Source organism: Enoplosus armatus, chromosome 22, assembly GCF_043641665.1.
Source record: "Enoplosus armatus isolate fEnoArm2 chromosome 22, fEnoArm2.hap1, whole genome shotgun sequence".
NCBI lineage: Eukaryota > Metazoa > Chordata > Actinopteri > Centrarchiformes > Enoplosidae > Enoplosus > Enoplosus armatus.
This window is the reverse complement of record NC_092201.1, coordinates 13838003-13865411: the sequence shown is the minus strand read 5'-3', so window position 1 is coordinate 13865411 and position 27409 is coordinate 13838003. Positions and strand designations below refer to the sequence as shown.

The following is a 27409-nucleotide window of genomic DNA, read 5'->3' as shown; positions in this document are numbered from 1 at the left end:
CTCCGTTGAACAGGTCAAAACACTGTTGAGGAACCGGCTCAAGGACCTTGATGTGTGCCGCAGGGCGGCCATTGACGGACCAAAAGCTGATGACATTGACTACCACGGCCTTGTCAGATCCTTTTTATCTAGTCAATAAAAAGAGGAGGATGAAATGCTCTGAAGCAGAATGTGACCTCTGCAATTGACCGCCTCCCCTCTCCCTCAAACCCAAAGCAAAACAAAAATGTCATATATATATATATATATACATATAATATATATATGTATATATATGTATATGTATATATATATGTGTATATACATATGACATTTTTGTCATTTTAGACAAGCTTTGCGATAATCTGCGAGCATCATCCAGACCCTTCTACCTTTGTGATTGTTCCTATAATTCCTATTTTTGCTATGGCACTTTTCTCTTGGACACAGTGCTGTTTTAAGATTCTGCATGTCTTATTTCGAGGCAGAGAATCAGAGAAAGACATGCTTCACTGTGAACAACATGTTAAAATATAGAAGACTCTGTAAAATCAGAAGGGAGAGTAGCTCAGTCTCCCTTTTCATCTGGCCTCAGTGCTGCAGGCGGTTCTTCCTTAAGCTGTACACAGTAGCTTCATCACTATTCAACTGATCTGCTGAAACAGAAAGCATCTGCGTCCATCATTTTCTGTAACTGGCAATAACCAACTGTTATCTAAGTACACATTTCAACAAACATGAAGCAGAAACTTTCTGCTGCACACATTTGTACCAATCACTTCTGTAATAAGTAGCCTCATCGGTTATAATTATGTGCATTTATTGAGATGTCAGAGGGGGGGTTTTTCAGCAGACAGGAATCTCATTTAGGAACAAGGACTTTTGAATATTTTATGTGTAATTGCAGGCTGGCAGATCGATGCAGTCTGACAGCGTTTCCTTCATTCCCCTTCATCAGAGCTTGTCTTACGTAACCTCGACCGCAGGGAGGCAATCAGTCTGTGCTGCTATGAAAATCGATGCAACCCATTGCAACGTGGGCTTTATATTGATGTTGATTTGTATTGTGAATTGCATATTAGTAAAAGATAAAGATGTTCTGAAAGCATTCAAATCAACATCTGAACATGCACCTCTGTCCTCGGTGGCACACCTGGAGTTCAACGAAGGGAAATTCTGAACTCGAATCTCTCAGGAAGTAAATGTCAACAAAATACCGTTTACAAACCAAAGTTTTTTCTAATGCAAATCATAACATGGGAATACAGTTCGTAGCTTGAAACATCAATGTTGGCTAAATGTCTACACAGTACTATGTAATTTTACATATTATATCTATATATCTATATATATATAGATATATAGATATATATATCTATAGTTGCAGCCTTAGAAACAGTGGGGCTTTCCTCCCTTGATGGCAACTAATCACTTCAGCAGCTCCGTAGCTCCGGTCAGATCTCTGACTCTCTGTTGTGATTAGTCAGTCAGGTCCCAAGACCGCAATGGCTCTTCATCTGACGCATTGCTGTCAGCCATGATGCACGGCCATCCCAGAGAGAGAGCGATGCGACTGCCGGCCTCCAAGCACATCAGCTGACGGACGAGAGATGGATGTGGGGTTGGGACAGGAGGAGGGAGAAATGTTGCAACATTTAATATGGAAAAATGTTAATACCTGAAAATCATCCTTCAATAGTTGGAAAACAGAGATGACTCTACCCCTAGAAACATCGTTGTGCTTTAAGCAAGCATCTGAAGATGACTTGAAATTTAAAGTGATGAGCAATTTGTTGAATTATTCTCAGTTTAGATTGATTGAAAGTCTGTGTATTCTGGAAAGAGAAATGGTGTAAAAGAGAAGAAAGAAGACAGAACCAGTGAATATGTGGCACGCTGATTCATGGCAAACAATAAAATGGATGATGGCTGGATTCCATTCAGCTGCTTCATATTCAGGTTCCTGGTATGGTGCCGGTTGCTTGACTGTCTCACTGTCATGACTTAGTCGTTAATGATATTAGTTTTTTTTATAATATATATTATAGATTGAGGTCGAGTCATGAATTAAAGCTAGTAGCTAGCAGCTCAAACGATTAGGAGCGAGGAGGAGAAACACCCGTGTGGATGGACGGTGGCTGTGGAGGACTTTTTAATGGTCACAGCAAAAAGTATTACGTTTCATGCTGTAAAAAGCGAGGACTGTAAAAAACGTAATCTTATTGTGTTCCAGGAAGTGTTTTTTTTTTCTAAATGCAGAAAATGTCCAGAGGTATAGCATTACCAGCAACATGTTTTCTGTTGTGCATCTTTGATTGTATGTAGACCGGAGCTGTGTTTGAAATCACTCCCTCGTTCACTCAATCACTGCTCCCTATATAATAGGGACATAATAGACACTCGGGGGTTTAGTCTGTCGTGGGCCGTGAATTAAGATTTCGGACTCTTATGATCATCATCATTTTGCATCATAACTGACGGCAGAGTGGTTGTTTTCTCATCTATAAATTGCAACACACTGCGTTGTGGGATTGTTATCAGAAAATCTGGATGTACATGCTACGTACTTTTGAGGGCACTATATAGAGCATACATTTCATACTCAAATAAAATGGTGGAGCGTAAATATAGTGCACTATAGTGAGCAGGGAGTGAACACCGCCTGCGACATAAATAAATTGTATGACCTTTGACCTCCTTGATAGTGGATGTTTTGAGTTTTTTTTTCACTGTGTATGAAATGAGAGAAGCTGAACGGAGGTCATTTGAAAATCCTTTAGTCTTGTTTTACTGGCTGTGTGTATGTGTGTGACATTGTGTTAATAGTGTTTGCCTTTGATGTGTGTATGTGTTTGACCTTGTATGTGTCTCTCTGTGTTGTCTTTGTGTGTATCGTAGTCTGTATATAAATTATATAAATAATATCTTTATATACAGTCTATGGTGTGTATGCTCGCTAATAGGTTTTAGTAGTAGTGTGTATGTGGTCCTGCCCTTACATCTGTGTGTGTGTGTGTGTGTGTGTGTGTGTGTGTGTGTGTGTCCCCGTCTGTCCCCTTGTGTTCTTGTGTGGGTGCTCCTGTCTGATTGCCATGGTCTCCTTACGCAAACGCTTACGCAACCATGCAGCCTGGTGGCTGATCTCCCTTTTGCTGTGTGTGTGTGTGTGTGTGTGTGTGTGTGTGTGTGTGTGTGTGTGTGTGTGTGTGTGTGTGTGTGTGTGTGTGTGTGTGTGTGTGTGTGTGTGTGTGTGTGTTTAGCCCTTTCTTGTCATTCCCAGACATGACTGCATCTGAAACCCAACGAGTCGCTGCCCTCTTTGAAGAGAGAGAGGATTAGCAATTAATTCTGGTCTTTTTTTCAGAAACTTCATTAGAGTTTAACTTCCACAGGCTCTAATCTGATCTGTCGCCGTGACGACGCCCCACAGATACTCTGTGCAACTGTGTGTGTGTGTGTGTGTGTGTGTGTGTGTGTGTGTGTGTATGCACGTGCACGTGTGTGCCTTTTTAAGCATTCTTGTGTGTCTGTGGTGTTTTAAGTGCACATTTCTGGCCACTGGTGTGTATTAGCGCTTATGTACAGACGCCTGTGTGTGTGTGTGTGTGTCCTTCATTGTGCTTTAAAGCACTATTTAGACTACAAGGTTAGTTGGTTACTACTACTGCTGCTACTACCACTATTATTATTATTATTATTATTACTAGTAATATTAAAATGACTGCTGCTGTGTTACTGCAGTTACTACTTACATGTTACTTATGTTGCCATTTTGCTACAATTTGTACTGCAAATAGTCCACATTAACATACAAACCTTTAGATGTGCTGAAGGAAGAGGTTGTCGTCCAGCAGGGGGAGCTATGTGTCTGTACAGCAGATGATGGGCCAGTTCGCATCAGTACATACTGTATGTACACCTGAACAAGTCATTTCATGTGGTCTGGAGTCATAAAACATCAAACTAAATATTGAAGGAATCTGCCAGAGGGGAGAGATTATAGATGAACTTCTGTAAGTGTTTTTCTTGGAGTGTGTTTCTTTTCTCTTTTTTTTTTCTTTCAGCAATGTTGGGTTTCATTCTGTCTGCGCACACAGAGCTGTACAAACTCACACAAGCAAGGAATAATCTGGGAATATTCTGGAATTTTGGGTGCTGCATACGAAACAGAGAGGAGTAAGGAACTTTGTCGGGAATCGGTGTGAAGGATGGAAGGAAACACTTTCCAGGAATATATGGGAATGCATTTTCCACCTTTTATCACACTTTCAGAAATAACATGAACATGTTACACGGCATGGTAAATGCTGCAGGGTGTATGATTGTGTGTAAGTCTGTCTGAGGTAGCACATCGCTCACAGCTTTCACACACTCTTGGCTGGAAACATCTACAGCTCATAAATTACCCCGAAATCTCAACCCAGCAAACCCCCCGCCCAGCCTGTCACAGCCTGTGTGTGTGTGTGCATGTGCATGCATGGCAATGTTGTTCTGACAAACATGCACTGACACTCACACACACACACTCCTTCCCATTCTGCAGGGTGTCCGGCGGCGAGCTGTTCGACCGAATCGTGGAAAAAGGTTTCTACACGGAGAAGGATGCGAGCACGCTGATCCGACAAGTCCTGGACGCTGTGAACTACCTGCACAAGATGGGCATCGTACACCGAGACCTGAAGGTACTGTAAAACACACACACACACACACACACACACACACACACACACACACACACACACACACACACACACACACACACTCCCCTCCCACATTTTAAATCCACACACGAGTGGTTCGTTCTCACTTGACAGCAATTGATTTACTGCAGCAATAAAGGGCAGTGGCTCGACACATGCAGTGCATTGTGGGTCAGCGTGGCGCGTGCCGGCTGTTGAAAGAGAGGGGATTGGTCAGAGCAACCTCCATAAACCAGCGCAGTGTAAAAAGATGAAGGAAAGAAGCTTGTGTCTGTCATTTTCTTTAATAGCTGAGACTCTGATGTTAAGTAATAATTGACCAAAACGACCATGAACTTAAAACCCATGAAAACCACAAAAAGGAAATAAAAACACTTCTTCTCTCTTTTCTTTCCCTCTGTCTCCTTCCTCCAGCCAGAGAACTTGCTGTACTTTAATCCCCAAGACGAGTCAAAGATCATGATCAGCGACTTCGGTCTTTCCAAGATGGAGGGCAGTGGTGACGTCATGTCCACTGCCTGCGGCACGCCGGGATATGTGGGTAAGTTAGTCAGTCTTCCCTGGCCTCCAAAAGTCTGCAATTGTTCTTCTCCTTCTCTCTCCCTTCAAAAAAGTCACCATTTATCACTACTGTCCATGAAAACAAACTTCTCTGAAGAGATAATTAACCGATCTCTACGCCTCGCTCCCCTTAGTTACTGTTGTTATGCCTAGTCAAGCTTTCCATTCTCAAGCGGTACACATGTAGCACATGTTGATAATGGTGGTTTTTAGTCTTTTTACTGTTTCAGTCTGACTCATTTTAAAACCAGAAGTCTGTCAAAGGGTCTTATATATGCACATCATGGCTACACACATGATATTGTGTGGCTGAAGCTGCATGTCCCAGCTAAAAAATTACATCCTCACTAGACGGTTCATGTAGAAGACATGGAAATTAACAAACGGCACTGTTCTTATATTGCAGAGTAGTTAGTCCTACTATTATTAGTATGACAAGGGATAAGATCACTTATTTAATTTTAACACAACGGTGTTTAGCCCCGTAACTTTAATACGAGCAAGGTTAGGTTAGATTTATGCTTTGCTGTCCATATTTAACTTTTAATGTTACCAGAGAAAAGGCTTTTAAGATGAGGACTGAACGATGTGTTGGGCGAATGTCTTGCTGTCTCAGATAACGAGTGTAAACTTCTCCAAATCCAATAAAGAGCAGAGCCGCTAACGTTAGCCTAAACTCTGATAGCATCCAGGACTGGCTTCTATTCAGTGGTGAAATACTACACACTTGATGTGCTATTATGAACCTGGCTTTTTTTTTTTTATGTAACCTGTGACCACAGAAAATAATATCGCATGAAATGCCTCTTGGTCTTGAAAGTACCCCTAGGTCACTCCTGTACGCAGTAAGCTAGTTAGCCGCAGCTAAACATGCTGTTTAATCTAATCCATCGTTTTTTGCTCTTGTATTTTTGCTGTACCTAGTTACGGTTGCTAGGCTGTGATTGGACAGTTGCTACTCGGGGAGGGGTTTAGGGAAAAGGCAATAGATTTTGTGTTTTGCCAGGGTTTGGTGATGGAGGTCATAGCTCACACAGAAGTTTTTATTTCTCACGATGTCACTACACAGCGTAAATATGGACCTGCTGTCTTTTATTCCTGCAGGCTTCAATTCAACAAAACGCATGAAAAATTCAAAGAGCGCATGTTGTTTCCATCTGACACCATTTAAGTTTCCTGCATCATCTTTGTTCATTCACTGTGATCTGGAGCACTGTGTGTGTGTGTGTGTGTGTGTGTGTGTGTGTGTGTGTGTGTGTGTGTGTGTGTGCGCGTGTGTGTGTTGTTCAAATAGTCAAATCTGTGTGCACTTCACACTTCACAAACGCACACACACTCCCCAATCGAGCTTATCACTCCCTGACAGACCACCCCTCTCTGCAGTTTCAACATGGACTGGTGTGCATGTGTGTGTGCACGTGTGCTAGTATGAATGTGTGTGTATGTATATTTGTTTGCGTGCGCAGTTCAGTGCATCTCCCTGTGTGTGTGTGTGTGTGTGTGTGTGTTATAAGAGACAGATGTTCGGTGTTGACTGCACACACTCTTCCATGTTGGAGCACAAACAAACTGGTTGTTTTGACAAACATCGTACAAACTCTCACATAAACAAATCTGTCATTGAAATACAGACAGACACGTACATAAATAAGAGTTTCAATTTTTAATGTTGAACTTTTGAAATAGATTTTGCAGCGCCCCCAACTGGCCAACTTTACTGAACCCAGCTGGAGTTCATGTCGTGTAACAATTCAGTATTTTTAGAAGTTTTATCAGCTGCTCATAAACTGCCTGCATTTCTTTCTTTTTTATTTTAAAACCTATGAAATTTGACTGAACAAAACTGCAGATACTAATGACTCAGATATGCACGCACACACACACTCAAAATCAAAAAAATAAAATCACGCCAGCCATGAGTTGACTTTAAATGGTCAAAGCCTCACGTCAGTCTCTCTCTTTTGTCATATGTCTCTCTGCACCTCTCTCGTCCATCTATCCCATCCTGCTCGTGTGTGTGTGTGTCTAAATATAACTCAGAACGCACCAAATGAAAACCAGACCTGAACGATGAGTACATACATGTGCACACACGCCTTGTTTTACTATACTTATGAAGAACTTCCAACAGAATTCTCCAACAGAAATCAAAGTTGCCGTGTTCTCAGAGGCCGTGGAACTACTGCAGAATGTGTCACACACCTGCAGCTGCTTCACTGTAACAGTCTTCCAGTGACACCTCCTTTATTCTATTTTATTTTATTATTAGTTTATTTAGTTATTCAGTTTAATAGGGACAGTGAGCCAGAGTTACCCTAGGAGGATAATTTCATATCCCTTCTGCTTGGCCAGATGTTAAAAGGTCACCTTACAAATAGAATATAACAACATATCTTATAAAGGAGGATTCGAGTAATCAGTCAAAGCAAAACCTCTCCTTTTCCTACATTTGTCTTCATCTCTGCAAAATTCCAGTATCCTGAAATTTAGAAAGTAATTGATGAGCAACCTTTTGACCTGATATGGTTGTTTTCTTCCGCAAAAAAGTGAGACAAACCATCTGAAAGCTCACGTTAACGAGGCACAAGTTTTGGCACAACACAATCAACAAGTTATTTGGAAATAACTGCTCAAAAGAACCGAAACAGAGACTCATACCTCATCAACCAAAAGTCCAACTATGGTGAGGTCCTGCCCAGTGTTTGACGCATGACTTGTTGAACGTGCTGTGTAGAAAATACCGAAGCAATCAGAATTTAGCAACCGAAATAGTGTTGTATTGTTGTAAACATTTCAGATCACTACCATATTTTTAATATTTACTCTCTGTGAGGATATGTGACCCTAAACTCACTTTTTGAACAATGACCTCAGTGTGTAAAAATGTCCTCTGAATCCAGCAAAGCAAGAACACACACACACACACACCCCTTCACAATGAGTCAGGGTAGACCTGTAAACAAAGCTAAGCACTCTGATTCAGCACATGTGTGCAAAGTTTATATTTTGCCCCAGATATGAGCGGTATTTCTTCATATCTTGCTATGTGTGCGTGTGCATGCGTGTGCGTACGTGTGCCAAGTCTATTTCCATCCAGCCTTGTGTGTGTATGTGTGAGGTGATGTTATGGTGAGCTCACTGTAGTCAGTAATTTGCTCTGTCCGAGGCTCGGTAATGAGTTGCAGAGGAAGGTCAGGCCGGGCCAGCCTGCCCTCCAAACATCAGTAGTGTGATGATGACAGCAGAGCAGTGCAAAGGTTAGAAACAAGTCTGACTTTACAAAACAGCAGTTTGCTTTATGTTGAAATACAGGAAAACTAAAAGTCTTTAAAGAGAAAAAGATTTGCTTTGTTTGGGTTTTTTCTCTGGGTCCATCCTGGCTTTGGGCCAGACAGTTACGGGTCTTTTTCATGCCAGGTACAAGTCTTTGCCGCCGTGAGAACCTGTACCTCCTGCAGAACTTTTCCCACCATTAAGCAAACTGACATGTGATTTTAATTTGCACAGACTTGGAGAGTCGACTCTCTGTATTCAGGCTCATAAAACGGCTAAATTGTCATGTAAAAATCGCACAGCCGTTTTAACTGGACCTCAAGCTGGCAAGAAAGTAAAATGCTACTAAAAACACAATCCAAATTTACGCTTAGTTAAACAAAAAACAAGGTTACTGAAAAATGGAGTTACATTAGTTCAGCAGCAGTTCCACATAGCAAAAACAAGTAGCCACGGCTAACCAGGTTTTTCTTTCACTTTCAGCTCCAGAGGTTCTCGCCCAGAAGCCGTACAGCAAGGCAGTGGACTGCTGGTCCATTGGAGTGATCGCCTACATCCTGTGAGTATCAACTCTTCCTCTTTGTGTTACATCGCTCTGTACAGCAAGTGGTGTCATACAAGCAGCCACAGTTCACATGCATTTCTCACCAGGAGCCACATGAACACCTCATGTCAGACCATCAAGTTGGGAAATCTGTGTATCATATAAGCTGTGATACCATGATAAAAACTGACTGACTATGATGAGTCGAAATGCTGTGGAAGAGGCCTGTTCTCCACCCTCTTTAACCTGAGCAGAAGCCTAACCAGCCAGAACAAGTGGGAGTCGTGCTGGGCCTTTAAAGACTACAGTTGAGTTGTGAAAGCAAAAGACTTGAATTAATAAAAGGTGATTGGTTTTGACTCATGTCTTAAGTATTTTGAAAGGAAAAAAAGCACGGCCTAATAGATTAACGACTTACCAGTTCCCCTGGAAATATCACTGTAATGATTTTGCAGTTGTAGGCTATTAGAAGTGAATAATATCCATTCATTTCAATTTGTTTTATTAAATTGAACAGATTTTTTTCCATTTTGACTTGTCGTTGTAGGAAAGGCGCAGGTGTAATTAATATGATTATATGACATTAACGATGGCTCTGTTCTATTCAAGAGTCCCAGTGAGACAGTGAGCCAGCATGCACAATACCAGGAATCCTGAAACTGAAGCAGCTAAATGGAATACAGCCATCATTAATTGTATTATCTACACCTGTGATTTTATTACTGTGTCATGTCAAAATGTCTAAAGCCATGTCCGACTCACTCCCCACTTAACGTATTCACTACATGCTAGACATGCAGCGATTCACTCAACACTGAGCAGTAAATGTAGATTTTGGACGCGAATGAATCGTCATCATTTCTGCATCATCAGTGCGGCATGACTGTAATCCTTGCATGTAAGGTGAGGGATTGTGTGTACATGCCATGAACATTTGTGGATATTCATTTGTGCATTTGTCAGTCTCATCCTGTAGATGGAAACCCACACAGATATTTTTTTGCGCTATTTTTCCTTGGAAAGTGGCGGAAAACTCACATGTGTAAAAATGTATTCTTAAATACACTACACAAGACTTGTGTAACCCTAACCCTTTTGTTTGGATGTTTCATGTTTGTAAAAAAGGCCCCACTTGGCTCCATCTCCCCTTCTTTACATTGAATGGTCAAAGGTTAAATGTCGCTAGGAACAAATAGTTGTAAATTATATTTGTAAATCTTATAACACACGGGTAAAGGGATATTTTCACTCCATAGACTTGGGACTTACAGTACTTGAAGCTCCATCAAATCAACTGAAAACAGCTCTGCTTAGACATCTGTCTTCTTCTTCACGTAGGAATCTGTAACAGCGCAACATCTATTGAACGTCAGACACACATATGACACAGAATGACTCACCTCCAGCTACGCTTGTACACACACAAAACTCACCTTCACATTCTTTTCATTAAGCTAGTAGTTAGCATTGGTTTGTCGAGCAAATGCGGTAACAGTTAGCTAATGCTAATGTGTGCATGGAGCCTAATGCCCTCAAAGGTCACGTAGCACAACTCTGCTCTGGGGCTGAACTGGAAATACTCGCGTTGGTCCAACATGTATGTGTGTATTTGTTGATTTTTCCCTGCCAGTGTGTGTGTGTGTGTGTGTGTGTGTGTGTGTGTGTGTGTGTGTTGATGATGTTGCTTCTGTGCCGTCATCAGAGCCAGATGGAGCTCTGCTGAATGGCCTTGTATGGACATGGAGCTGCAGGCTAGACTTCTTTTTCTCTTTTTCTCCCTGCTTTTTGTTTTTCTTCTGCCGCGTCACCCCCACCTCTTACCACCACACACACACTTTCATGTGTGTGTGTGTGTGTGTGTGTGTGCGTGGGTGTCCTCAGAGCATGACCACTAATGTGTGTACAATGCTGTTGATGCCCGAAGCCACCACTTTAATTCTTTTAAGGTGTGTGCGTTTCTCCATCTGCATCTCCATTTTATGTGGGTGTGTGCTCCACCTGACCTGACATTATTATCTTGCGCGTGAGGTCAGATCAGGGGTCAGGGGTCAGAGGTCAGAGGTCAGCAGCAGGTTTATGGGATGGAGAGTGTGAGAGGTGGCAGAGAGGAAGGCACGAACCTTCGTGTGTCTAACGGGTTTGTGATGAGACTGTGATATGAAGGTCTCTCACCCTCTCTCTCTCTTTCTTTCCTTTTCTTTTGCATACAATGGTGTGTTTGTGTGTGTATGTGTTTGTGTGTGTCCGTGTGTGTGTGTGTGTTTATATGTCTGTAAACTACATTTCTTCTATAAAAGTGATTAAAATTAGGTTTTGGTACAGCTGCCATCTCAGTGAAGAAAGTGTGTGTGTGTGTGTGTGTGTGTGTGTGTGTGTGTGTGTGTGTGAGAGAGAGAGCGCCTCCCTGCTGGCAATTAGCACAATTAGCGTTGGAATTCAGACCTTGTTAGCTTTTAGTTGCTGCTCAGGTGGAAAGATCACATCAGGTAATCAGCCATGATAACCACCTGGGATCCTGAATGTGTGTGTGTGTGTGTGTGTGTGTGTGTGTGTGTGTTCAGCGGGATGGATGGTGAGCGACGGCTGAGTCTCCAACCAAACGTGAAAGCAGAAAAACAGAAGGGAAGCATCTCTTCACACCAGACGGAAGCTGAGTTTCTTCCTGATGTGTGTGTGTGTGTGTGTGTGTGTGAGAGAGAGAGTGTGTTCAATGGAGTGGAGGGTTAGCTGAGTGACAGGTGGGTCTTTAACCAAATGAGAAACTAGAAAAACAAATGGAAAGCCTTTCTTTCTTCACGGCAGGCAGAATCTTTCTTCCCGGTGTGTTTTTCTTTTATTCCTTTTGTGTGTGTGTGTGTGTGTGTGTGTGTGTGTGTGTGTGTGTGTGTGTGTGTGTGTGTGTGTGTGTGTGTGTGTGTGTGTATCGATGGAGAATGGCATTTTAATGAGTTTTTATGAAAATCTCTTGGTGCATCCAGAACTCAAGTAATGAGGTGAAGATGATGTTTTTGGTTGAGCAGCAGCTCTGCTGTTGGTTTAGTTGGCTCATTATGGAGAATCAGACCGGAGCTTCAGCTCAGTTGAGTTCACCAACACTGGGAACCGTTGGTCTCACGTTAACCTGATTAAGGTGATACAGCCAACTACTGCCAAGACTACGAGTAAAGGGGCTGTCAGCATTAACCAACGTCACTTTGTCTCTTGCCACAAATACGGGCAAGACACCAATAACAAATTCACAGTTAAAAGAAGCCCCTTACATCCAGAGCAAGGCCAACTAATAGTTTCAGCCCTAAATTATATGATTTGGTAAATCAATTAATAAATGAACAAATGAATCCGTATGACATGAATAAATGGACTAAACAGTGAACAGACTGGCTGACTGAGTCTCACCCTCCTGTCTGCAGGCTGTGTGGTTACCCTCCGTTCTACGATGAGAACGACTCCAAGCTGTTCGAACAGATCCTGAAAGCCGACTACGAGTTTGACGCGCCGTACTGGGATGACATATCGGACTCAGGTGAGCCTCTGTCTTCCTCCTCCTCCTCCTCCTCCTCTTCTGTCCACCATGTGCACATATGGACCACAGACCAGCTCTCCATCCCAATCTCTGAAGTCATCTGCCTGGAATGAATGTATTTGGGAATGTGTGTGTGAGTGAGTGTGTGGGGTCATCAGTCAATACCACAGCTATGTGCGAAGCCTGGCCGTAAAACCAGCTTTGTGTTTGCTGGAACCCCATTTGAGACTCCAGTCCAGTGTGTGTGTGTCGATGGGGATAAAATGGCATTTATGTGCTGTCAGGTAAAGCTTTGTGTCAGGTTTCCTCTTGAAGCAAATATATCAGACGGTGCTCAGAGCAAATGGACCCAGACCGGAGTTGCTAGATTTTGCCAGACAACAGATAATTGCATTTTGCAGATTTCTGCTATTTTGTAAAAAACCTCATAAATCCAATTTGGGATTTTTCACCTCAACTGAAGATGCAGCTTCAACCCTTTTTGAAGCTTTGAAACTCTTTGAAACCCAAACTCAATAAGATATTGTTGTCTGTGAGTCACAAATCACAGTCTATGTTTCAAAATGCTGCTTGTGTGGCTAAGGTTATTGACGTTTTATGGCCTTTTTGATGTTGTTTTCTCCCAGCCAAGGATTTCATCGGCAATCTGATGGAGAAAGATCCAGCCAAGCGATTCACCTGTGACCAGGCACTCAGACATCCCTGGTGAGAAACACACACAGAATGGCATACACAGGCTAATAAAAAGGCATAAATTCAATACAGGTATTGATGTACTGTCAGAAGTGTTAACAGACTCTGTGTGTGTGTGTGTGTGTGTGTGTGTGTGTGTGTGTGTGTGTGTGTGTGTGTGTGTGTGTGTATCAGGATCGCCGGGGATACAGCACTCTGCAAGAACATCCATGAGTCAGTCAGCCGACAGATCAGGAAGAACTTCGCCAAGAGCAAATGGAGGGTAAATCTTGTTTACTGCACTTTATTCTTTGTGGTTTTGGCTCTATTGCAGCAGACGTTTGTATTACTGTTGTCTGTGTTTTTAGAAGATGAATCACTTGGTAGTAAAAAAAAAAAACCTGGCCCGCCATATGGTCAACAGTTAACCTTCATCATCCACTTTTCTCCTGTAGCTCTTAGAAGAAGAGAGAGTGATCTGCAGACTTGAAACGAATTCCACTTTCTTTAAGAACTGCTCCTGGCAGAGTATGTCATGTTCAGCTCTGGGTGTGAATAGTACATCCAGTATTTGAACCTCAGGAAGATAAATTGCAACAAAAGACCATTTTGTGATATGTTTTATACATATATATATATATATATATATTTTAGTGCCACTTCATTAAAAGCATCTGATTCTGGTCTACAACTTCAAAGTCACTATGACGTGAAATATGACTTTTTTTATCTTTTCATTGACATAATATTTAAAAAGAAATCCTCATATAATCCTACTCCTACTTGTGAAACAGTACATTGATGGTACATCGGTAGAAATAAAAGCCTCAAAGAATAAAACCATCATAGTTCTGCCGCCTCTCCCTGATTGATGTGAATCATTTAGTTCACACCCCTCGCTGTTATGTAACACCAAAACATCCTATTTCAACAAGAGACATATAATGTAAAATAAACAAGATGCTATTAAAATGCTGTTCCACTAGCATTCTAATCCCAATGGCTTTTATGATGCGCAGAAATTGAGGCAAAATGAGAGCTCTCTGTTACTATTTATCTTCCCATTTCCTTCCTCCAGCAAGCGTTCAATGCCACCGCCGTGGTTCGACACATGAGGCGGCTGCAGCTTGGCAGCAGCATGGGGAGCAGCATGGACGCCTCCAACCCGCCGACCAGGCCGAGCCAGACACAGAAGCCTGCCCAAAGCCAGAGCCAGGCGGGCCAGAACCAGCCAGCTCAGAGCCAAAACACCGGCCAGGCGGCGCAGAGCCAGAGCACCAACACGGCCGCCAGCAAAAGCTCCTCCATAGACAACAACATAGCAGCTCCTCGCAAGGAATGTGAGTAGGAGTCAGTAGTTATCAGTAGCACCAGGAAGTCAGGAGAACATATGTGTATATAAAAAGTTAAAGCACTGATCATTTGCTAAACCCCTCCCAAAAACGGCGATTGTCCAATCCTAGCTTAGCAGTCGCAACTAAGCACAGCAGTCCTGTGGTTTGGTACAATGCAATAACAGCGTCACTGCATTTTCTTGTCATACTTAAAATACTAGAACTAACTGGCTGTACACTGCAATACAGGAACAATGCTGTTTCTATGTCTTCTATACTTTTTCACAACTTTTTGCCTGGGATCTGTTAGCATTAGCTTTAGTCTTTTAGCGTGATATCATGTATGTAGCCATTGTAGCCAAGTGCATATTTTAGACCCTTTTTTACAAGATTCTCATTTTAAAATTAGTCAGCTAGAAAGTCAGCGACGGAGAGAGACAGCCTTTTCAACCAACTCATGGAGTTAGCGTTAATGAACTTAATTATTGCATTTGCAAATGTCCCCGCTGAGGGATTAATAAAGGATTATCTTATCTAATTAGCTAGCTAGCTAGGCAAAATCACCTCTACCCCTGTCAAGGACCCATTGTTTCAAATTTACTGAGAATTTGGAGTGGCAAATGCCCTGTGATAAACTGGCGACCTGTCCGAGGTGCATCCCGCCTCTCGCCCAATGTCAGCTGAGATTGCCTCTAGCCCACCGTGACCCTGCTAACGATAAGCAGTTACAGAAAATGGATGGATGGATGGATGGATGGAAATCTGCTACTGCTATCATTGTAAATTGCGCATGGGCCGTGCGAGAATGGAAAGCATAGCAGCAGTAGCTAAACAGAACTTAGCTTAGCAAAGGGTCACTTGCAGCGTTATAGAAAATATATGCTGCTGATCCATGTGCCGACTCTCCCCTCTCAGGTGTAACTGCACCGGTCACACCCTGCAGTCTGGCATCTGCAGCGTCTTCTCCCGCCGCAGGGGCAGAGCTGAACCGGCCACGTCCCTCAGCGGTTCCCGCCCCAGTGCTCACAGAGACCAAGTGACGCCAGGTCCCGCGGGGAACCAGCTGGGAGGCCACAGCGCTGTGAGGCAGAGAGACGGAGGACGACAGGAGAGGAAGAGGATCCCCCTTCTTCTTCTTTCCTCCCTCTCCTCACTGCATTTCCACTTGGATGCGCCCCCCCCCCCCAGCCTGTTCCCTGCCCTGCTCACAGGAGAGCAGAGGACTTTACCTCCACCCCACCGATTCAGCGCCATACTGTACGACCACCCACCCACCTGGACGCCGTGTAGGATTCCTCCCGCCACAGCAACAAGCGCGGCCACTGACTCTCATTGAGGATGTTTGCACGGCCGGCTGTGGTTGGTTGCCGTTTAATGATAAATGGGTGTCGACTGCTGTGAGCTTCAGCTGTAATTGGTGGTTCACAGTGGGGCCGGTGGTATCGTATTATTCAATGTCAGTCAACATCAACTTCCCTCTTGAATCTGGTCTTTCCTGCGCCACTTTATTTAGCTTTTTTCCAAATTAGGTTTGACTGTTGGCAACTGGATTGTTTAATTTTTTTATTATTATTATTCATTTTAAAGGTGGTATGTGTAAGTTTTAGAAAGCAAATACATCATTGTCAAAAAATGATAGTGCTACTTTGGTATAATTCCTGTAAATAAATAAGACAATTGGTCGCCTCTACCGCCTGGTATTTAACAGCTATTAACTGTGCAAGTGCTTCTCTCTATTCCCCATCACCCCTTGTTTCTTTCTGTTGTCACCAATCACCAAAATCTCTGAATGCTTTGGCTTGGTTTGTTCTGAAAGAACAGCACCCTCTACCTGTTATGTGCCATAAAGCAATCCAGCAGATTTACCTCCAAATCTGACCTGGAGACTGTGTAAAATGCAGAGTAGAGGCTGACAGGCCATCTTAAGGCTTTTGTGTACACTAATTTTTACTAATGTAGCAAACAAATGTGACAATGATTTATTCATGTTAAAACACTACATATAGCACCTTTAAGACATTTTCTATGTCCTTATGGGCTTGTTTGTCTGTTTGTGCTTTAAGAAGTGCTTTAAAAAAGTACCATACGACTGTTGAGATATGGAAACATGAGTAAGCGCTTTATGTATTTTGCACAGAGAGGGTCAGATATGTTCTCAGACACAGATTAGCCGCCATCCACTTATGTTTATCAGAGAGTAGAGATTGTAAAGTGGGTGTCAGAGCATTGTACAACTTGTTTAGTGTCTGAAAGATTCTGATTTGTTTATTATTTTCTTACTTTATAAGACTTTTATAACTATCACCCTTTAAGGGACACACATACAGGTTACTATGAAACATGCAGCAGGTTTAGGATAGGATAGATATAGGTATTTACTGGAAAACTGCCTCCAGTTGAGAATAGACTTGGCATATGATTTCCCAAACAAAGGAGCCACAAGCAGCGCGGTGCCGTTACAAGGTTGCAAACCATCTCTGAGATATTTAACTGCCTCCCACATGGGTCCTCAGAGTATTTGACATGTGTGGACACAAAATCCAAGATGGAGAAGCTGCATGCCTGCCGCTGTAAAGAAGCCATGATCTCACCTTTTTCGCATCGTCAAGCTGCACCCGGTTGAGAAGTGCTCAGGGAAAACTGCAGCTGCACTGTGAGCTGGCGAATACTGAATATTTCCTGGTTTAGGTTTTTTCTGTCAGTGTTTTAGGTCCAGGCGTCGTGGCATCACAGTTAATGATCCCGGGCTTAAGATGTTAGCTGTGTCCTTATTGCAGTGTTGAAGTGACACGTGACTTGAATATTGAAGACTCAGACTTGGACTATTCCACCAAGGACCCCCAAGCGGTTTCGGACTCAATCATCTTACGCAGCATGCACAACTTGTTCCGCTATTTTGGCTATTGAGTTTTGTTGACGCAGTCCCCAAACCTGGAAACCAACCCTTGCTTGACGGAATTGGACGGAACCGCCAAAACAACATGGGGGGTAGGTTGGGCCTTGCTGTGTCCGATCGCTGCCTTTATGACCCAACAGCTGACAGTCATTATGTCTGAAATTGGAAGCTTGGTTTGCGTAGCTTGGTTCTCACGATCAGTGGAATGGTCAAACAATGGCAAATGTCAGGCTCCCGTTGTCCACTATGTGCTTCCAGTTGCACAGAGGGTTCAGTTTTAACGGCTCATTTTTGGTCAATTTCGAGGCTTTTTAATGTTTTCATTTCAAAACAGATGGAATGGCTGAAGTCCACAGCTTGGAGTCCCTTTTCAACCGATAATCTAAGTCTGTTACGACAGACTGACTTTGATTTCATTTGTTCTTGATGGAGACTTTCTTCTGATGACCCTGACATGACCGCAGTATCTTAGATTGTGTCGCTGGTTGCAATGGCCTTTCAGACATAACTCAGAGAGCGAAACTGCACAATGTTGGGTGCTCGCTCACACATATCAGATTGTCGTGTCTTTATCAGATGCAATTCTACTGATCCCTTTATTGTGAATTGTAGCCAAAGACTAGTGCTTAGGTACGAAGACAATTTGGTTCCTTCTACTTGATGGATTAGAGAAAGTCAGATGTGAAGCTGGACTAAAACTAAGGGCTGAACTCCAGCTGCAAGTTAAACTGGAGAGAAATGTAATGAGCTTTGATCCCTTCCTAATCTGTTGCCATTTACCCTTTTTTATGATCCACACATAGTGGTGCTGAAAAGTATCTGCAAATTATTCATAGTACTTGTTTTAATCTGTATGGCATGTCAGAAGAGTGTGAGACCACAGCTGGATGAAAGTCAAAAGTACGGTTAAAAAAAAAAAAAAATGTCAGTAAATCACCCAGGCTCTCTGGAATTCACTTCTGGCTCTCTGCGTGTTTTGTGTTTATGAAGCTCAACCTATTTGGCACTGAAGTTGACTAAAACAAACCATGACGAGGCATTTGCGAGTGCTATTCAGTCAAAATCAATCATGTTGTCTGTTCTTTGACAGCAGCACCTCCTTCCATCAACAAGCCCTGCAAGGACAATTCCCGCGTGTTTGGATTTTCTGCTCTTTCCCAACCCCGTCTAAATACTTTACAATCTGCCTTCCCTATCTTTAGCTCCCAGCCCCAAGCCCATTGGCTCCTACCGAAGACGTACATTTTTAAAAATGGGTCAAAAATATATAGTTAAAGTGTATTGAAAGGCTAAATAATTTGAAAATAGCTGGTCACTAGTTTTTAGCAAATGTTACTCAAACAGGAGTAAAACAATGCATTTGTTGGGGACTATTTTCAGCAGTGGATTAATATATATTTGTTGCACTATTGAGTGTTTGCAGCAGCACAACGGTGTATGTGATGACTCAAAATAAACTACAGTGTGTGTTCATGGTAACGCAGTTTTTGGACAACAATGGACCTCTGTGGCGCAAAGGAATAAGATATATCAGGCTTTGGATACACAGGCAATACCTAGTTAGTAGGATACGTTCATCGCTGGTTTTTCTTGGGATTTGTTCACAAAAAGAAAAATACAGCATATGACCAGACTTGACCTTTCAATACATATTTTTCTGTTTTCGCCTTGCTTGTTTTTCAGTAAAAAAAGTAAATCTTTTTTTTATTATTATTATTTTTCTGTGAATAGATTTGAGTTACAGCCAGAAATGAATAGAGTTTAAAACTCTAGGTGTGAAAGAAGAGTAGCTGCTGGTAGCATCTTGCCCACAGAGTTAAGGTTGATATGAGACAGAGCCTAATATAACTTTGAAACTTGTGTTTTTGCTTTATTAATAAGCAGAAATGCAGTACCCACTTAGTGTCCCTGAATGTGCACATCAATATGTAACATGTAGATTAACAACTTTTATATTAGCAGTCTGGTTGTAAGCTGTCATTCACTAATTCATCACTGTGAATCTGCAATAGATGGCGCACGGTGTAATTAGTTAATTAAAACTAACACTAACATACAGCCACCTTAAGGGATAGGAAATTCTTTCCAAAACCTCTAATCAAGCAGGAATTGTCCTTTAACGGAGCACCTCGTTCCACTCCTCTCATCCTTACGTGTGGTCTCCAAACGCATACACACCAGATCTGCTGCGTTGTTCCAGCACTTAAGCATAAATTGTGAAACTTGCAAACGTGGTAACAGCACTGACATGGTTGATGATCTTAGATGCAGTGTGTTGACGGAAAACATTACTTTATGCATGTTGACCTAGCAACCAATCCTGTCATAATATACTTTTAGTAGAGTTAGACGTGTAAGAAAAGGCCAGTTAGCCTGATATATTTTGTGTTGTTAAATGTGCAGTCATAGAGGAAACTAACTTTTTAGTGTCTCTTACTGAATTACACCCATGTGTCTCCTATTGCATGACTACACAGTTCACCTTTCAGATATATATATATATATATATATATATTAATTCTGACTTTTTTACAGTGGGGTCTTGTGTTACATTTCTCTACAAACCAGACCCTAAAGTCATTCCATGTAATTATCCATGTGTTACCGAGGGGAACTTTTAAACCATGTAAGGGCTTTATTCCTATGATCACCTTAATCAAATTATTCACTGTAACCACGTATACATACCCATTGATTGCTATGCATTTTTTTAAACATTTAAGTGTGTCGTCAATGCTTTTTCTCCGAGGAGGGATCAGGATACGAAGGAAACAACATCAGCACCTGTAGTTAAAAAAAAAGATCTCAGACAGTTTCAATCACTTAACTATGAATTATCACTATTATTATTGAATGAGCTACATTGTAAAAGTGACGCACCTGATTTTTCTCCGGCACAGGAGATGCTAATGAACGGTCAGCCAACACTGTTAAGAATATGTTTCATTAAATGTGATGTGTCGTCCACGTCAGTCTGGACGTTTGGGTTTACGAATGTATTGTGAGGCAGGCAGAGGGTTCAGGTTCATGCTGCTCTGTGGTTTTATGTCTGCTGTTTTAAAAAAAAAACAAAAAAAAATGTTTTCTGAATGAATCTTTCCATGTTAAAGATGCTACTGTAAATAGATTGTGAATATGAATGATCATTTTCAAGATAATATTTACAAACGTTTTGCTGTTCTGGCATGTGAGAGTGAATGAGTGAGTGAGCGTGTGTGGAGGGAAGTTGATTGTATTCTCTATGGAATGTTTAATGTAAAAAAAAAAAAAAGAAAATCCCCTTTACTCCCCACTGCAGTTTGCTTTCACATAGTGTCCAGCACTGTGTGACTGCCACCCGCAGAGCCACACAGTCACCAGTGTTCCACCACCACTTCAGTGTCAGTCCAACTAAAAGTGAAAGCATTGTTTTACTGAACTCAGGCTTATGTTTTTGTCATTCTAAAGGAAGAAATCCAAAGCTGTGACGGACTCAAAAAACACACTGTTAAGGAGGAGAGCCTGCTCTTGTCTACCCCCCCCCACCCCCGAGCTCACACTCCTCTGACCTTTTTTTTTTTTTTGTAAAACGAAGACGCTGCTGAAGTGCATCGTCACAAAATATGAAAACACAAGCATGTCGAAAAAAGTGCTTCAAGACTTGAACTTCGCCATGTTTGCATAATCTTATATGCCCTTGTATGACGTTAGTATCTCTGTATTATGTAAAGACGTACGCAGGTTGAGATGCCCGAGTTCACAAAAAGATGAGTTCGCTCGGTAGCAGATGAGTTTCAGCTCTACAAACAGTTTCAACAGGCAGAAATCATCTCATTTATTAAGAGAACTGGATACCATGTTCCAAGATGGTGGCCTATTCATTCCAATGAAAGTTGCTCCAGAGCTGCTTATTAGAGTGACTTCCCGCTGATTCCCTGAATACATGAATGACATGGCGTGGAAACCATTTACTGGTGTGGCTATATGAGACTTTTTCATTTTTATTCTACCAAGTTGTACCAATTGTGATAATGCAAAATGTCACTTATGGGTGTTGGTGGAACTGTTTTTTGGGTTTTTTTGTTTTGCAACAATTGTGTGATTTCTTTTGGCCGGTGGTCGTCAAGTTACCCACAATACTGGCTGCGGCTGCGAAGCCTTCACAGCTAGCACCGTAGCCGGGGCCATGGACAAATGTGGCAAAAACGCTGGTAAAAAATCAAGTCAAAAGTAGAAATACCAAGGACTTTTGCTTTTCCATTGATTCATGACATTAGCCTACCTATTAGGCTAAGTATTAATTATTGTTTGTAGGGCTAAAACTTTACACAAGCTGCTTTTTGGGACCTGGTGTCTCCCTGTGGGCGTCCTCGTCCAGAGCCTGCTGAGTTGGCCGGCTGTATTGTATTTACTCTCTGCATGTGACCACAAACAAACTCCCATCCTGTGCACCGTCGTCACGCTGACGACACCCTCATGTCTCAGAGCGGGCACTGCCTGCCGCACTTAATGTGCTGTGGTGGTGATGATGATGATGATGACTTTCTGTTAATGGGGCTTGTATATCAGATGCCTTCGACAATCATGTGCACATATCAGAGTAACCACAGGCCAGAGCGACTGATTGTGTTTTGTTTGTCTTTCTCCTGGAATAAATCCTGAATGATCATAATATGACTCTTTAACCCTGTTTTTTTTTTTTGGTGCGTGTGTGTGTGTTAATGTGTGTGTGTGTTTGTGTGTGTGTGTGTGAGACAAAATAAGATATATGTGGCTTATTGGTGCTTCCCATCATCAGAGTAAGGACTACATTTCCTACAAATACAAACCCATGTGTGTGTCTGTTTGTAGTATTTCAACATTCACAAATTCCAGAATGCACGCGCACGGATGTAAAGCAGACACCAGACACTCTTTACCACTTTGCCTGCCGTTTAGCCTATATCTGTCCTGCATATGTGTAACAGCCAGAAGACAGATGTCGCAAACACAGGAGGCACATGTGGGGATACGTTATTAGGGTTAAAGCATGAAAAACATATTGTCTACAGATGTTACGTCCCCATACAACGGTGTGTTCAGCCTGAACCGAGTCTCCTTGGGTTTCCACTCCAGTATCCACACTTAAATGATTGTGCAGTCGCAACAACAGGTTCAGCAAGAGTTCAGATAAAAACATGTTTACAGCCTTGGGAGAGAAAAAAAAAACCGAAAGAGACCACTCAACATTTTCTCAATATCAGTGCTTGTCTGTGGCCACAATTTCCAAACTTCTTTGGGTCTTCACAGCTGCCCAGCTCCAATGTGGATGCTTCATTTTAAGTAGGCATTGATAAGGTTTTGGCTGAAATAAGCAAACCCATTAATGGTACCTTTTTATTTTGAAAATCAACATATGTGAAAAGATGTGACGTGTTTTTGCAGTCTGTGTATTGGCCAGAAGCAACGTTAAACATGCGTAGCATCGGCAAGTTAACATCGTCATTGTGAGCATGTTAGCATGCTTACGTTAGCATGACTTAAAGCACCACTGTGCCGTGAGCGTTAGCCTCACAGCACCGCTAACGTCGCTGTAGACTCTTAGTCTTGTTCTTTTTGAACATTTACACAATAACAGCAAACCACGACTTTTCGCTTCTCCTCCATCTTGATGTATTTGGTGCCTGGAGGATTCTCAATGATGCTAATTGGCTTTTGCTCAACTTCCTAATTGTTTTTGTTGTACTGGAGACGTACACTCCAGCAGACACCGCTTCACTTCATTTGGCACTGCAGTAAACATGCGCTCCATTTGTGCCATATTTGAATTTCACTCTGCGTTGGCTCTGAACGCAACTTGCTCCTTCGTACCCATGTATGCCCTTTTAACACTATAGTTAACAAGTTAATATAAAAGCAATCTCATTTTGAAGTCAGCCGAAGTGACTTAGCTGATGTTGGGTTTTCCCTGCTGAGCAGCGTTTGCCTGGAGGTTTGTGTTTGCTCATCGCAGATACGTTGATATAATATCGGTCCCTGAATAGCAGAGTTTGGCCGGTGGAGCTTCCTGTGGTTCAAGTCATCACACTTCCTCTGCTTTTCCTTCTGTCGCAGTTGGAGATTTTCCTCCCGACTGTCTATCTCGGCTCAGTACAGAGGAACACACACACACATTGAACGTGTCAGTTCATTCAAAATTGTTCATTCCTCTGACACACACACAAACACACACACACACACACACACACACACACACCAAAGCACTGAAATGACAATTGTGAAATCAAATTATTTTACATCCCTTTGACACTCACACACAACAACACGCGCACACACAACGGCAAGCTCAAACACAGTCACACACACACACACACACACACAGCAAAGCAGCAGAATTGAATTTGTGTTCAAACTGACCAATCACACACACACACACACACAGATACAAACACTGTTTGTTGACTTTGGCTGTTGAGCTGTAAGTGTGTTTGTGCTCGGAGTCACTGATCTCTCTGCTTCTTAAACTGATTCCTCCTCATCTTTAATTCAGGCCTTCACCCCCCCTCCACCCATCCTCTTCTGCAGCCCTTCTCCCGCTGCAGGGCTTCTTCTCCTCCTCTCCCCCTCTCTCCCCCGGAGAGACCTGTTGTTTTGTTCTTTGCTAAGCAGCATATGTATATTCCATAAAACTAATTACAGGCAGATCATCTGAAACGGCGAGATAACGTGCAGTCTCGCAGGAAGTAGAGTTGGGATCATGGCATGCTGCGGAATGTGAAGTGTGCAAAGATGATCCGTGTCACTTGGACAGGCAGTTCTGAATGCAAACAGCAGGGGGTGACGTGATGTTTCCGTGTACTGCCCCACCGTGCGTTTGCTAGCAGTTAACTAAACCAAACTCTGAACCATCTCGCAGTGGCAGTAGACCTTTTACTTTGAAAAGAAAGGCTTTGGTATGAGATTATCCTCTCTTAAACATAAAGAGGGGATCTGGTAGATGTCCGTGAATTCAGGCTGTCAAAACTGTCATCGGCTGTTAGCTAGCAGGTTGTGTTCAGGTGAGTGACTGTCTGTGACATGTTAAGCCTATTAACGGTACAGTGTTATGGCCATGCATTCACGGTGTGTCGTGTCACAATAATTAGACGCGGTGTAACCACACAATTAACTTATTCCAAACTGCCGGCTCTGCCACCGCTGCTGTCATTTCATTCATGGATTAGTCTCAGAAGTGACGATATTTTATTTTATTTTATTTTTTTTTTTTACTTTCCTCTTGGCTTGAATTACTTATCATAATATTTTGCATTTTGCCTGCACCGTTTCGTTTTTTTTTCACTCAAAAACGTGGATTTGTTTGTCAAGAGACTGTTGTCGAGTTTTAGGGACCATGATGCCAGAATGAAGTATTTGGAATACTACAAATCAAATAGGGATGTAAAAAATAAAAAAGGTGAGAGTTTTAAAACCCCCATAAAAGTTAATGGACGCTGGTTGGACAAGCCTACAAATGAGAACATAGCAATAGTTCAGGCAAGTCACCCTGGCATCAGCTGATTGGCATCAGCTGTCTCATTCATGCTTCACCAGCTGATTGGCTACCAGCTGACTAATAACGTCCAATCGTATCTGTGCAGATGTTCATCGCCACCATTATAACCTGAAACTTCCTACTGTTGCTTTGCTAACGCGCTCATGCCAACGCCATTTAATGCTGCGTGTTTAGCAGTGATACAAAGTACTTCCTGTACCTGTGTTGCTTGCATGCTAAGTAAGCATAGACCAAGAAGGTGGAGAGTCTGCTACACCTTTTGCAGAGGGGAGACTGTGTCCGACAGAATGTAGAAACCGGCGAACATGTTTGTATTGCTTTGTCACCACCACTGAGCACTTGATTATGTTTGCGCCACAAGAGAGACGCTGCAGTTCAGCTTTTGATGAACCCATCTCTTCCGCTCTGCATCCCTCTCCATCCACCCTGCCTCTCATTTTGTTGTCGTTTGGTGATCCCCTGCATTCGCTGTGGCCTCGTGATGTGACGGCTGCTCGCCTCCCTCCAGAGCTGAAGGTTTTTCAGACTGAATTAGAGGAATATTTCAGCGACATCCTGCTGTTCAGAACATTGCTGCCCACACAAACACATTCCAGTCACTTGATGGACCATATACACACACACACACACACACACACACACACACACCTCTTTCACTCCCCAACTACTACACATAACACACAATACACATACAATGTCTCCTCTGACCTTAACCTCTCTTTACACTCTCTGCGTGATGCTGTAGGGCTTAACTGAACCGCTGAGTGTGTGGCTATTTGTTTTTCTTTTTGTACTCCAGTGACCCAGATGTTAATATCCTTCTTCAAAACATTGTCACGTTCACACTGATGTTCATCCAAATCAAATTTTATATGCAGAAAAAACATTCAAAAATATCCACATACAAGCCAAGCCGACGCTCCAGACTTCTTAAAATGAATAATAAACGAACCTTCTCAAACCCCCCCCAGAATCCTCATTCTCAGTTACACCACTCTCTGCTCACAATCTCAGTTGAAGAAAAAGTTGATAGACCACGACATCATTAAAATGAAATGTAATGACTCTTATCATTGCTTCACTAGGCCGTGATTACATAAAATGTGTCGCAAAAAGCTTAAAGCTACTATTATCAATATTTTTTATACTAACAATGGGTCAAATTACTGTGTATATTGTGGAAAGGTTCACTTATATATCCTCTGTAGTTCCACTCAGCTCTACAGGATATTTTAGCATCTTTCAGCTCCTTGCTCCCCGCAGCTTTAATGTTTTGATTCAGTCTAATCACTCGTCAGCGTTCCATTTGTGGCAGGCAGCTTTTTGTCTGCAACAAAGCTCTAATAACCCACCACCTGCCCAGCAACAAACAGCAGACAGACAAAGTTAGCCACTAGCCAATGAACTCAGTGGAACATTTAGCAGCAAAAGAGAGAAATATTGTTCACACTTGCATTTGCAGGGTGGTCTCAAACACAATGCTCACTCAATGCTAATGTTGCCGCGTGTTTATCTGGATGCGTAAATTAGTTTGCTAACAAGTTTGCCGTATCAACTTCAAAGATGATAACGTCAGTGTTTGAAGCTTGTTTCCGCTGCCCCCAAGTGGCCAGAAAGTCAGTTAACGCAGCGTTCAAGTGATTTAATATTCTATAAAGTTGGGCCACATGCCAGAGCCAGACCTTTCTCTTTGAAGCAGAGGGCAAGATATCCTGACTTTTAAACATTGGATCCTACACTTCCCATAATGCAACTCAACAGCGTCTTCCGTTAGACACTCCTTCCTGAACTGGTAAATGCTGATGTCTTTAAAACGTCATGACCCCAGTGTTTAACATCCAAACCCAAGCCCAATGACATCACATGGGTGATTTTTAAGTTTACTGTTTTCACAGGCTGAGTGGAACTCCATGTGACTCGTACACTGACTTTGACATGTAAAATAGGTGGAGAGCCGCTTTAGCCGAATTCTCAGTCAATTTTTGTTTTAAAACGTGAACTACTTTAACGTCAGGTCGGGAAAACAAGACAGAACAATGCGTCGCTCTTCGCACTCCAATAAGCTCCTGCTGTTACTGTCGATTGTTGCCACTCACTGCTGTGCTTTGTGTCGCGGCAAAAACACATCCTACGTGATCACGGCCTGAGAGGAGCACTGAGCAGCACCAGCTGTAGAAGGCAGCAGACCTAAAGCACTGCTCCACCTGCAAGAGCAATCATCGAGAAAATACATGTTTGATTCTCTTTCAGGAAACTTTACAAGAACACTGTGTAGATTATTGCTTTAGAAGTGTGTTTACTCGGACGTGACCGTTGCTCTTTGTTTGCCCCTCACATAGAGACCGCCCAGCAGTCTCTTGCTCTCCAATGCCAGTTTTCAGTCCAGGTGGGTGGCAGCTTGGGGCAGGTGGGATTAG

The 27409-nt window shown here is 42.4% G+C and overlaps 1 protein-coding gene across 1 annotated transcript in view; it reads left to right on the top strand.

Moving 5' to 3' along the window:
• The window catches only part of camk1da (calcium/calmodulin-dependent protein kinase 1Da), a 45712-nt gene extending 30086 nt beyond the window's left edge, over positions 1–15626 (top strand). The window contains exons 4-11 of the mRNA XM_070928825.1: positions 4523–4661; positions 5094–5220; positions 8997–9072; positions 12468–12580; positions 13207–13285; positions 13448–13535; positions 14331–14592; positions 15502–15626. Of these exons, the coding sequence (XP_070784926.1) occupies positions 4523–4661; positions 5094–5220; positions 8997–9072; positions 12468–12580; positions 13207–13285; positions 13448–13535; positions 14331–14592; positions 15502–15626 (1009 nt within the window). The remainder of the gene's footprint in view (positions 1–4522; positions 4662–5093; positions 5221–8996; positions 9073–12467; positions 12581–13206; positions 13286–13447; positions 13536–14330; positions 14593–15501) is intronic.
• The last annotated feature ends 11783 nt before the right edge of the window (positions 15627–27409 follow it).